Below are 12,246 nucleotides of genomic sequence, written 5' to 3' on the forward strand. Positions count from 1 at the left end.
TATCCAAGATTCCAGATTTTCCCTCCTCCCTCTCTCACCTGCTGCCAGTCAGGAGAACATTCCCCTGGCAGCCGGAGGGAAGGTGTCACACCCAGACAAGTCCTTGTCACAAAACTCAGCGAGTTCAATCCCCTCCTCTGTCCCAGTCACTTTGGGAAGGCCCAGACCCAGAGGCCTCACCAAGGAGCACTGGAATTCCCAGCAGAGGAGGTGACAGATTGCCCATCTGATGAGGAACATGCAGCCTTACCAGAAGCATAAAAGTCAGGGTCGAAGTACGCCATGAGGAAGAAGTTGAAGACAAGCAGCAGGAAGCCAGAAAACGTTATCAAATTTGGGGCCAGCCAGGTAGGGAAGATCTATGGGAAAGCAGCAAAAGAACAGATGAACTCATTAAGACATGGACTGAGGAGCAGGAGCTGCTCCAGCCACGGTTGCACCGCCTGGGTGTTAGACAACACTGCCAGGAGCAGCTGGAGCGTACTGGGGCAGCAGGAAGCGCTGGGCTGGGGTGCAGGGATTCGGGGCAGGCTGCAGGCAGCCCCTCACTCATTAGTGGCACCACAAACGAAGCAGCTGATGGCGTTACAGAGGTGACCTGGGCTGTGCTGTCCCCGCTCGGGGCGGGACAGGGACTCACCTTCACGATGGCATTCCAGAAGGGATGCATGACATACAGGGACAAGGGGTTGCTGTCCACGGCGCTGTACTGGGAAAGGGAAACAAAAGGCAACAGTTAGGGCTCCGGCGACTCCCAGAAAAAGCCAGAGATCTGGAACCTTCTGAGCCCGATCCTGCGTGGAACCCCCATGGGACCCTAACCCTAACCCAATCCTCCACCTTTTGGAAATGCCAACTCCAGCTCTCCCAGTGGACACAGGCAAGGAGCAAGATGCTGATCCTTCCAACTACTCTGCCCCACCTGAATGAGGAGAAATGCTGTGGGTCCTACCCCCCAACAATGCCTTCTGTCACCTGCTCTGCTGTGACCCCTTTGTTCCCTTGCTGGTCCCAATCTCCATTCCCACTTCCAGCAGTGGGACTGGGAGTTCCTTGAGCAGGATGGGTCTCAGAGGGTTCCTCTCCACTGAGGACCTGAGATTTCACCAGAGGCAGCCTAGAGAATGGGGAGGGAGAGCTCTTACTCCTCATCCCACCACTTTTACAACATTCGAGGTGCTCAGGGTGTGTTTGTGGTGGGGGAAATAAAAATAGAAATAAAAATCAAAGATCTAAACAAGGCATGAAACAACTTCCAGCTAGAAAGTTAAAATTTGACATAATTTGGCTCTCAAGAGCAGCACGAGCTGTTATCTGCTCTCACAGCCCTTTCCAAGCACAGACTACCCTGGCTAAAGTCCTCTTCCCCCAGGAACACTTTGATAAGAATCCCAAGAACAATTCCATAGGCTACAGAACTCCTGGGCTCACACACTCGGTGCTGGGCTGGGCAGAGCCTGCTGCCTACCCACGTGCGTGGGACAACACCCCCAGCTCAGCCATCTGCCCCAGTCCAATCCCAACCACTGAATCCCAGAGTGGCTTGTGTGGGAAGGGACCTTCCAAAAACTCCAGTGCCACCCACTGCCATGGGCAGGGACACCTCCCACTATCCCAGGCTGTTCCAAACCCCAATGTCCAGCCTGGCCTTGGACACTGCCAGGGATCCAGGGGCAGCCCCAGCTGCTCTGGGCACCCTGTGCCAGGGCCTGCCCACCCTCCCAGGGAACAATTCCTTCCCAATATCCCATCTAACCCTGCCCTCTGGCACTGGGAAGCCATTCCCTGTGTCCTGTCCCTCCAGCCCTTGTCCCCAGTCCCTCTCCAGCTCTCCTGGAGCCCCTTCAGGCCCTGCAAGGGGCTCTGAGCTCTCCCTGGATCCTTCTCTTCTCCAGGTGAGCATCCCCAGCTCTCCCAGCCTGGCTCCAGAGCAGAGGGGCTCCAGCCCTGGGAGCAGCTCTGGGGCCTCCTCAGGACTTGTTCCAACAGATCCCAAATTGGGTGGTAAAATGAAACCGCTCAGCAAAGAGCACCTCCAGGTCCCCTGCCACCCCATGGCCTTGAACCAGCCCATCACTGCACCCATGGGTTGCTCCAAACTGTTCCTCTCCTTGTCTGCACATCCCACTCTTCCCTGGAAGCAGAGAAGTGGTGGGAAAGGGCAAAGCAACACGCCCAAGACAGGCACCAGGACCAAGAAGGGGCCCCGGGTCTCACCAGGGCCCCATCTTACAGCATTTGGCCCCACCTGGGTGAATCCCATCCTTGGCAAGGATTTCTGTATCCACTCCCAGCCCTTCCCTGCCCTCCCTGCACAGGGTCAGTTCATCTCCCTGGGATTCAGCCTCAGACGCTGCGTCCTCACACCAGCAAAGCCACAGGAGCTGCAGAGGAAGCAGCAACAAACCCCGAAGCTGTACGGAGACGACGTCTAAGCCGCGAGGAATTTCCATCTCAGCTTAATGCAATTTTGGGGGGCAGAATTCCAAATACTTTACAAGATAATAGGATTTGAAGCACCAGTTAGGGGAGGAGGAGAGACTGGTTTAATCTCATTATCCCCAAAACAGCCTGGAACAAGAAAACAGATGCAAGGCTTGGAGCGAGGCAGGGGAAGCGCTCCAGAGCCTCTGTGCCCATGCTTGGAAGGTATCTCAGGGAAGCTTCACCAGGCTCATGGCTCAGGAAGTTTTCCTCTCTCCCTGCAAAGACTGGGGATAATAGTCAATAAACAGCTTTTCCCCATGGCCACACATTTCCAGCTTGCTTGCAGAACTCAAAGACCTGGAAAGAGCCATTTCTTGGAGAACGGGCAGCTGCTCTGCAGAGGCTTGCTGATACAACCATGGAATCATGGAATATCCTGGGTTGGAAGGGACCCACAGGGATCATGGAGTCCAACTCCTGTCCCTGCAGAGACCCCCAACATTCCCACCCTGGGCATCCCTGGGAGTGGTGTCCAAATGCTCCTGGAGCTCTGGCAGCTGTCGAGTCGTGCCCATTCCCTGGCGAGCCTGGGCAGTGCCTTTTCCTGATCTCCATCCCAAATCCCCCTGAGTCAGCTCCAGCCGTTCCCTGGGGTCCTGTCCCTGTCACAGAGATCAGGGATCAGAGCTGCTCCTCAGGAGGAAGTTGTTGACGTCCATGAGGTCTCCCCTCAGTCTCTTCTCCAGCTGAACAAGCCAAGTGCCCTCAGCTGCTCCTTGTGTGGCCCCTCCAGACCGTTCCCCACGTCTGTGGCCCTTCAGATGCTCTCCCACAGTTTTAGATCCTTCCTATGCCTCCCAGCTCCTGCCAGGCTCCAGCCAGGACACTCCTTTGTGTGCTGAGCAAGGCTGGTGATGCTGTGCCCACTCTGGGGACACCCTGGGGCACAGGGACAGAACCAGGGCTGCCTCTGGTGCCAGGCTGGCTGCTGCCCTTGGTGACAGCACTCTGGACAGCCAGGACACGGCTGCCTGCCCAGGACAGCTGCTCCCAGAATACCAATGAGTTGCCAGGCATCTTCAGGGACAGATCCCAAGAGCATCTTGGCCATGCCCAGCCTCCCCCAGCTGCTTTTCCTTGTGGGGGTCTTACCTACAAACATTACTAAAGTTGTCCCTTCCACCTCTTCACCTGTGAGGCCCCAAACCCAGCAGTTTGAGCTTGGCACTGGCTCCATCATTCCGTCACCTCATCCTCACTGGAAATTAGTGGCACCTTCCGCATTTTGGATCTCCACACACTGGTCTAGTGACTCACATCCTTCCATGAGTTGTTCTTCTATCACGACCAATGATTCCCACCAGCCTGGACTCTGGATTTCTGCCCCCTTTTCAGGGAAAGAAGGTGAAAAGAAAAGAAGCACCCAGAAGGAATTTCATACACCCCAGAGACTCCTTCCCAAAGCAGCCAGGCATTTGTAAAGGGCCCTGCTCTAAAATAGCTCCACGTTTGCAGACACAGCTTCTCCTCACGGCTGCAGGGAGGAGCCAATCCAGCCCAGACAGCTCCTTCGGGATTGGGGTCAGAACTCCTTATGGAAAGAACAAAACCAGCAGCAACAATCTTATCACTGGCACCACTTAGGAGCCTCCTGCCCATGCCAGGATGGCTCCAGGGAGCCACAGGCACCCCAAAAGCCGGGGATGGGCCCGGTGGCTGCGGTGCCATCGCAGACGAGCTGGCTGGCGTTGTTACGGGATTTACAGACACAAATGGCTTGTATGGCTTCAATCCAACATTAATCGTGCAACCAGGACACCTCTGGGAGATCAAATTATGTGTCCAAAGAGGAAAAAATACAGATTTATAGCCCAGATTCTACTAATGGCCTTCCTGTCCTGGAAAAAACAATTCTGCATTGAAGTAATCTGGTTACTCGAAGCCAGAGGCAGGCCAAGCACTGCCATAGAATCCTGGAATATCCTGAGTTGGGAGGGACCCACATGGGTCATCAAGTCCAGCTTGTGGCCCTGCAGAGGACATGCCTGGTGTGATTCACACTATCACCACTGTCTGCTGTTGGCGTGTGACACACCCAGGTGGGCTGGGGCAGCACAGCTGGTGGCGCCTGTGCTGGGGACAGCAAACAAAGACGGATTTGCACATCCCATCTTGCTCACAGGTGCTCCAGGCAGGATCAGGGCACTCAGCAGAGCAGCTCCAGCAAGACCACGAGGCTGCTCCCTATAAATCTCCTTAAATACAAAGAAGGCACAAGGCCAAAAACCTTCTCCCCTCAGGCTCAAGATAAGCCAGGAGGCAGAAAACTCAACCAACCCCAGCAAATGGAAGCGAGCAGAGCCGTGCCAGGAAAAACAAGGCACGTTTGCCCTATGCCCACCGTGGGCTGATGTGTGAGGAGTCACCTCGCCCTTTAATGGTACTGATTAACTCGAGTCCTGTTTGTCTTTTCTGAGGCCACTTCTCAGCTGGCACTGGAATGGAGCATGTTGGCAGTGGGGAGCTGCACCCACCACATGAGCCCATGGATTTGGCTCCCACCAGGAAGCTGCAGGAAGGATGTGGATGTCCCAGCTGCAGCTTCAGTCTGTCCCTGCTCCTGCCTGGGTTTCACTGTGCAGGTTTTAGACAGCAATGAAAGATGCTCCAAAACGCAGCATAAAGTCACAGAATCAGTGAGGTTGGAAAAGTCCTCTCCGAACATCGAGTCCAACCACCCTCCAGCACTGCCAAGGCCACCAATGACCCATGTCCCCAAGTGCCACATCCACAGGGCTTTTAAATCCCTCCAGGGATGGAGACTCCACCACTGCCCTGAGCAGCCTGTGCCATGAAGGCCCTATCCATGAAGAGATTGTTGCCAAAATCCACCCTGAGCCTGCCCTGGCCCAGCCTGAGGCCGTTCCCTCTCCTCCTGTCCCTGTTCCCTGGGAGCAGAGCCCGACCCCCCCGGCTGCCCCCTCCTGTCAGGGACTTGTGCAGAGCCACAAGGTCCCCCCTGAGCCTCCTTTGCTCCAGGCTGAGCCCCTTTCCCAGCTCCCTCAGCCGCTCCTGCTGCTCCAGCCCCTTCCCAGCTCCGTTCCCTTCCCTGGACATGCTCCAGCCCCTCAGGGTCTCTCTTGTTGGGAGGAGCCCAGGACTGAACACCTGTAGTGTCCCAGCAAGGCCAGAGCCCCCCTCCTCGATAAGGAACTGCCACACTGAGCTTCCCTCCTGCTCCCCAATCCCCACAGCACTTGATAATTCATTGGGAAAACCACATTCCTGCCCTGCCAACACTGATATTCACAGCCTTGGTTCTCAGAGGCATCAGCTGGAAGATTCATGGAATCCCAGATAGCTTTGGATTGAATGGACATTAAAGCTCATCCAGTGCCACCCACTGCCATGGGCAGGGACACCTTCCACTATCCCAGGTCGCTCCAAGCCCTGTCCAACCTGGCCTGGAACACTTCCAGGGAGGAACCAGCCACAGCTTCTCTGGGCACCCTGAGCCAGGGCCTCCCCACCCTCACAGGGAAGAATCCAGTGCAGTCTCTCTCTTCAGCACACACAGTGAGCTGTGGCTCTGTCCCAGCACTGGAATCACCCCATGGTGGGACCGAGCTGGGAGATGGCCCCACCGCCCTGGTGCTGAGTCCTGACCCCATCCCATTGTTGTGCTGGTGCAGGGGAAATAACTTCCCCATGGATACATAACGTGGAGCAACACTTGATGTTGATGGCAGGCTTTGGCGAGCAGCCTGCCAATTCCAGCTGCATCCAGGAGCTCTCTCTGTTTGGGAGCATCAAATATCCACGAATATGGGTCACACCCGCTTCTGCTACAGTGTGAGGTGATCAGCTGCACAGGGGTGCCCAGATGGTGAGCTCAGGACTGGGAATGACGAGCCTTCAGGGATGCAGTTAGGAAAGGATCAGTCAGCAATGAACCTCTGGAGTGGCAATCGAGGGATCAGAGCAGTGACTCCAGGGAGGGGAGAGAAAAGGCAGAATCAAAAATGCAGGAACAAGAAACTTTTTACAATAACACTGGGATAGCCAGAAGAATTTCCTATGTTGCCAGAGCTGGTTTGGGCTTTAAAAAATAAGGGGGATGTATTTGAGAGGGAGATCAGACCAGCTCTGTGTGCCCAAGGAGAACAGGAGGGACCAGAAGAGCATGGCAGCAACAGCAGAGAAGGCAGCAGTCTCTCACCACCCTCACACTTCCACATCCCTGTGTTCTCCCCAAGGGCATATCCCAGAATCTGCTTCCTGCAGGGTCAGTGAGCTGCTCTGGCATCTCCAGATTGGGATTCCCCTCACAGAGGCCATGAGCCTCTGGGGAGATCAAACACTGGCAAGACCTCAGCCCCTCTGGAGAACTGGGTTTGATCCCAACCCGCCAACCAGGAGAATAGGATGGGGAAATGGTCTTAAGATGAAGGAGAGTGGGTTTAGATTAGATTTTAGGAAGGAATTCCTCCCTGTGAGGGTGGCGAGGCCTTGGCACAGGGTGCCCAGAGAAGCTGTGGCTGCCCCTGGATCCCTGGAAGTGTCCGAGGTCAGCTTGAACAGGGCTTGGAGCAGCCTGAGACAGTGGAAGGTGTCCTGGCCCCTGGCAGGGGGTTTGAATTAAATGATCTTTAAGTCACTTCCCATCTAAACCAGTCTGGGATTCTGTGATAATGCACAAGTGAGTGCAAGAGAAGAGAATTTCTTACAATCCCTAGAAAAAGAAATTTGAACTTTTCCATTCAAGGAAGCCACAAGCCCACACACAGCAGAAAGTAATTCCAGGTAAAGCAAGGCACTGCAGGAAAAGAGGGGCAACACCACCCCCAAGTTTTGACAGAGCCTTTGTGAAGGGCACAAATAAAACTTTTTTTTTCCAAAGCACATTTCTGCCTCTCTGTCATCCCACCTCTGCACAAAGACGAAATTTACAATTAACAGGAAAAAACCCACACTGACATCCAGCCTTGTGCAAGATGTGAAGCAGAGCGAGTCAGGTCACTGACACAGACCGTTGTATCGTGGCCACTTCTGGAGCCAGCCACGGGAAGTGAGACTTGAATTTCCACAATGCACTCCCAGTTCTCTTCCAAGCCCGCCAGACAGCCAAAGACTTGCTGTTAATCAGCAATGAGTAACTTTTCTGATGGAATTCCCTGTAGCCAAGACTCAACAGACTCCAATAAACATTGCAGCAAACTTTCAGCGCAATTAAAGAGCCCCAAGATGGGCTGACAAGCAGCCCACACTGTTTTAAGTGATGGCTCTGCACACCTTGAAACACTCAAGGCACGAGCTGGGACCCAGCTCTGCTTTGAGTGCCAAGGAGAGAGGTTTTTCCAGCACGTGGAAAAGGCTCACACAGCCAAAGGCACCAGCAGGCTCAGCAGTCACCACCTCAACTACTCCTTCCTCTCCACAGGCCTGTGGCTGCTCATCCTGGCACCTGACCCCACACTGACAGCTGGGATTGGGAATGCAGCTCCACCATGCTCACATCCATGAGAAAAGCACCTGCTTTTAGCAGATGTCCCCAGCCACCAGCTGGGAACAGCAACCTCCAGCTTCAGGTGGGCCCAAGGATGCAGGGTGTGTGCAGCAGGCAGATGGGCACAGCAGGAGTTGTGTCCTTCACCTGCACCGCAAGGAAAGAGCCCAGAGGGCTCCTGCTGTGGGATAGGACAAGGAATCCAGGAAGATGGACAGGACCTGGCTGTGTGTGCTGACACCTGGAAACCCCCCCCAGTCCTGGGCCGATCCCCCAGCGTGGGCAGCAGGGGAGGGGGAACTCTGCCCCTCTGCCCCTGTGCTCAGGTGAGACCCCACCTGCAGAGCTGCCCCAGCCCTGGGCCCAGCAGCACAAGGACGTGGAGCTGCTGGAGAGAGCCCAGAGGAGGCCCCGGAGCTGCTCCAGGGCTGGAGCCCCTCTGCTCTGCAGCCAGGCTGGGACAGCTGGGGGTGCTCACCTGGAGAAGAGAAGGATCCAGGGAGAGCTCAGAGCCCCTTGCAGGGCCTGAAGGGGCTCCAGGAGAGCTGGAGAGGGACTGGGGACAAGGGCTGGAGGGACAGGACACAGGGAATGGCTTCCCACTGCCAGAGGGCAGGGTTAGATGGGATATTGGGAAGGAATTGCTCCCTGGGAGGGTGGGCAGGCTCTGGCACAGGGTGCCCAAAGCAGCTGTGGCTGTTCCATCCCTGGCAGTGTCCAGGAGAGGTGTGGCAGCCAATACAGCCACAAGCTGCCTGTACCTGGCCGAGTCATTGTCTCAAACAGAGGTTTGAAGCTCCTCCTGGAAACCCTGCAGGACCCACTGGGACTGAAGCTGCAGTAGGTCCTGACCACAAAGAGCTTCATCACCACCACTGTGTGGCTAAAACAAGTGAGTTTGGGAATCCCCCACCAAAACATGGTTCAATATCTTTGACACCCTGTAGAGCAAAGGCCAGAAACCAGCAGCACTTCAGCAGCAATTTCAGGGTTGTTCAGGATGAAGAGATGTAAACACAGCCAGAGCAAGTCCTGGGAGTGGCACCAGCTCATCACTCATCAAAACCTCCCAGCACGTCAGAAGTGTCTCTAGAAAGCAGCATAAATCCCTTCCCCTCATCTCATCACTTAGCACAGGGGAAAAGCTCAGCCAAGGCTCGTGAGCTGAGTTGCTCCCAGTTAATCCATAAGCACTGCTGCCGTCCCCGCCAACCACAGCACTTCTCAGATCACGAGAGCTGTGAGGGACACACTAAGATGGGCAGCAGTTCAAACCCCCGAATTTAATCACAGAAAAGGAGAAGAACAAAAACACCTCTAACTTGGAAATCACAGAGTCTAGGAGGTGCTCAGCAGGTGCCACGCAGCACCTCGGGAAGCTGCATGTGTTTAAAGGCAGACACACACCCGGCTGTCTCACAGCAATTAAAAGAGCCCTTGGGGAAGGAGTTAACTGATTCCAGAGCTGGGCTCAAAGGCTTCCCCTCCTTCTCACCCTTCCTGCAAGGAAAAGCTGAGCTGGCAGGTTGCGGGGGAGGCACTGGCCTTTAATCACCCTGGCCTTGAGCCCCCCAGCCACAGCCCAGCAGCAAAATGCTTCCCTCCCTGCTGCCCTTGCTCCCAGTGGTGTTCCACCGGTCTGAGCTGCCATCGGTGTCTCTGAACACCCTGAAGAGATCCCTTCAGGGCTCCTGTTTCCAGAGCAGCCTAGAGAATCCTGCCAGGAGCAGCTCCTAGCCATCTGCTTCCCGTGGCGCAGCATCTGCAGCCCTGATCCCCGTGGCACTCCCAAGTCTGGAGCAATGAGATTTCTGGTTGAGGGGAAGAGCACCCTCTTCTTCAGGGCACAGATGGGACTAGCAGCTGGGCTCCCACCTGGAAGAAGGGTGCAGAAAAGGGAGGAGAGCATCCAGAAAGAAAATGCTTTCCACAATAAATGGAAATTCCTGAAGCCTGACCCTTGGGTGCATTCAGTGCCCCAGGTCTCCAAGCTGCCTTGTGAATGTCCTTTCCATCACTGGAAATGAGAAATAGAGTTGTTTTCCTGGAAGAAAACCCTTCAAGAACTTTGAATAATCCAATGTGGGAATGATTTACTACAGACGAGGCCTGCCAGTCACATGGATCAGAGGCCCATTTGCTGCTCCACCACCTGGGATTCCCACCATCCCAAGGGATGTAGTATCCATATTATTCCCTCCTTAGAGTGTCAGCTCTAATAAACAGCACTTCAAAGGGCACCTTTAGGTCCCTTAAGGCCACCACCAGCTCCTGCTCGGACACAAGGACACAGAATGGAAGGGTTTGAGGGTTTTTTGAGCAACAGTTTTGCTATAAAAGGTCCTTCCCAAGCCTCATTTGAATTTCCTCTTGCTGAACTCATGCTGGTTTCAGAAGCTTCTTGCGTGAGCCACCAGCCTGGCCCACCTTTGGACTCAAACATGACACATGTCATCACCTTTTCTCTCCATTCCTCCTGTGCCTCAGGTAAGGAATGGCATTCCCACCTCCTCCTTTGCTGGCATTTTTCCCAGACCAAGATCCCTGAGGATGAGATGTACCCCCTGGGAATGCCTGAGGCCCACATGGCATCGGGACAGAGCCTCGTACCTGCACTTCCACCCAGCTCACAGAGAGGAACCCAGGGGAGCAGACACACACACACCAGCCAGAGCCTCCTGCACAACACTTGTCACTCAAGCACCTTCCCTGCTCCTACGGGACCTGGAGCAAAGAGCCACACAGGGATCACAGCCCTGGGAACAGTCATCAGTGGCTCCATCGCACCAGAGACACCGGTACAGCACGGGATCCTTCGGGTAGAGCTGGGGAACATGGAATCACAAGCAGCTCAGACAAGGCTGGGTGAGGAAAGGCTACAGAGAAGGCAGGGTACGTGACTGGAATATGGAAAGACAGGGACAAACCATCGGAGCTGCCTGCAACTGCCAGGACACGTGAAGCTGCAGAGCTGTGCCCTCACTTAGAACCTCCGAGAGTGGTTTGGGTGGGAAGGGTCCTTAAAGCCCATCCAGTGCCACCCCCTGCCATGGGCAGGGACACCTCCCACTGTCCCAGGCTGCTCCCAGCCCCAGTGTCCAGCCTGGCCTTGGGCACTGCCAGGGATCCAGGGGCAGCCCCAGATGCTCTGGGCACCCTGTGCCAGGGCCTGCCCACCCTCCCAGGGAACAATTCCTCCCCAATATCCCATCCAGCCCTGCCCTCTGGCACTGGGAAGCCATTCCCCATGTCCTGTCCCTCCAGCCCTTGTCCAAAGCAAAGCAGGAACAGACACCTCTGTGAACACTCCCGAGGGCCCCGTTTCCCCCTCTCCCATACATTTACAGAAGGAGGTTGCCCAGAAGCTGGCCACAAGGCTATCTGCAGACACTTGTTAAGAACCTGACCTCTGGCATCCCACTGCAAGTTTCCACTCAGAAATAGCAGTGCCTGGCTGCAGCTTTCTTGGCAGGAGACATCTCACACAGGACAGAAGGGGTTTAGCAGAGGACATTCAACACCCAACCAGAGCAGGGTGCCTGGATGGCTTTCCCTTAGGATGTGGACACACAAATCCTCTTCCACAGCCTCAAAACAAGCACTAGAGTTTGGATATCGAGACCTCCAGCCTGCCAGGACCAGCTATCACCTGCCCCAGGCTGACAAGTCACAAGTGCCTCAGCACCTGCCTGGCAGCGCTGGGACACATCACCTGCAGAGCATGGATTTGTTCCCTCCCTTCCCAGTTTAGCTTAGCCTCCCTCCAGATGAATATTTCCTACAGCCAAAGAATTCCCTGCTGCAGGAGTGTTAGAGGCACAGAATCCCAGGATCACTGAGCTTGGAAAAGCCTTCCCAGACTCTCAAGTCCAACCTGTGACCTTGTCCCCAGCCCAGAGCACTGAGTGCCATTCAGTCCTTCCTGGGACACCTCCAGGGATGGGCACTCCAAACTTCCCTGGGCAGCCCCTGCCAAGGCCTGAGCACCCTTTCCATGAGGAAATTCCTGCTGCTGTCCACCCTGAGCCTGCCCTGGCCCAGCCTGAGGCCGTTCCCTCTCCTCCTGTCCCTGTTCCCCGCGAGCAGAGCCCGACCCCCCCGGCTGCCCCCTCCTGTCAGGGACTTGTGCAGAGCCACAAGGTCCCCCCTGAGCCTCCTTTGCTCCAGGCTGAGCCCCTTTCCCAGCTCCCTCAGCTGCTCCTGCTGCTCCAGCCCCTTCCCAGCTCCGTTCCCTTCCCTGGACACGCTCCAGCCCCTCAGGGTCTCTCCTGTCAGGAGGGGCCCAGAGCTGCCCCCAGCACTGGAGGTGCCCC

The 12,246-nt window shown here is 55.5% G+C and overlaps 1 protein-coding gene across 3 annotated transcripts in view; it reads right to left on the reverse strand.

Annotated features, from left to right (window-relative positions):
• SELENOI (selenoprotein I) overlaps positions 1-12,246 on the reverse strand; it is a gene marked incomplete at its 3' end in the record, with an annotated part of 28,099 nt that overhangs the window by 12,562 nt on the left and 3,291 nt on the right. For all 3 annotated transcript variants that reach the window (XR_014227339.1, XM_082302533.1, XM_082302534.1), the window contains exons 2-3: positions 641-709; positions 251-359 (exon numbers count right to left, since the gene is read on the reverse strand). Coding sequence is in view for 2 of the 3 variants with exons in the window: in XM_082302533.1 (XP_082158659.1) it covers positions 251-359; positions 641-709 (178 nt within the window). The remainder of the gene's footprint in view (positions 1-250; positions 360-640; positions 710-12,246) is intronic.

Source organism: Coloeus monedula (genome assembly GCF_965178545.1).
Source record: "Coloeus monedula genome assembly, chromosome: 2".
Classification (NCBI taxonomy): domain Eukaryota; kingdom Metazoa; phylum Chordata; class Aves; order Passeriformes; family Corvidae; genus Coloeus; species Coloeus monedula.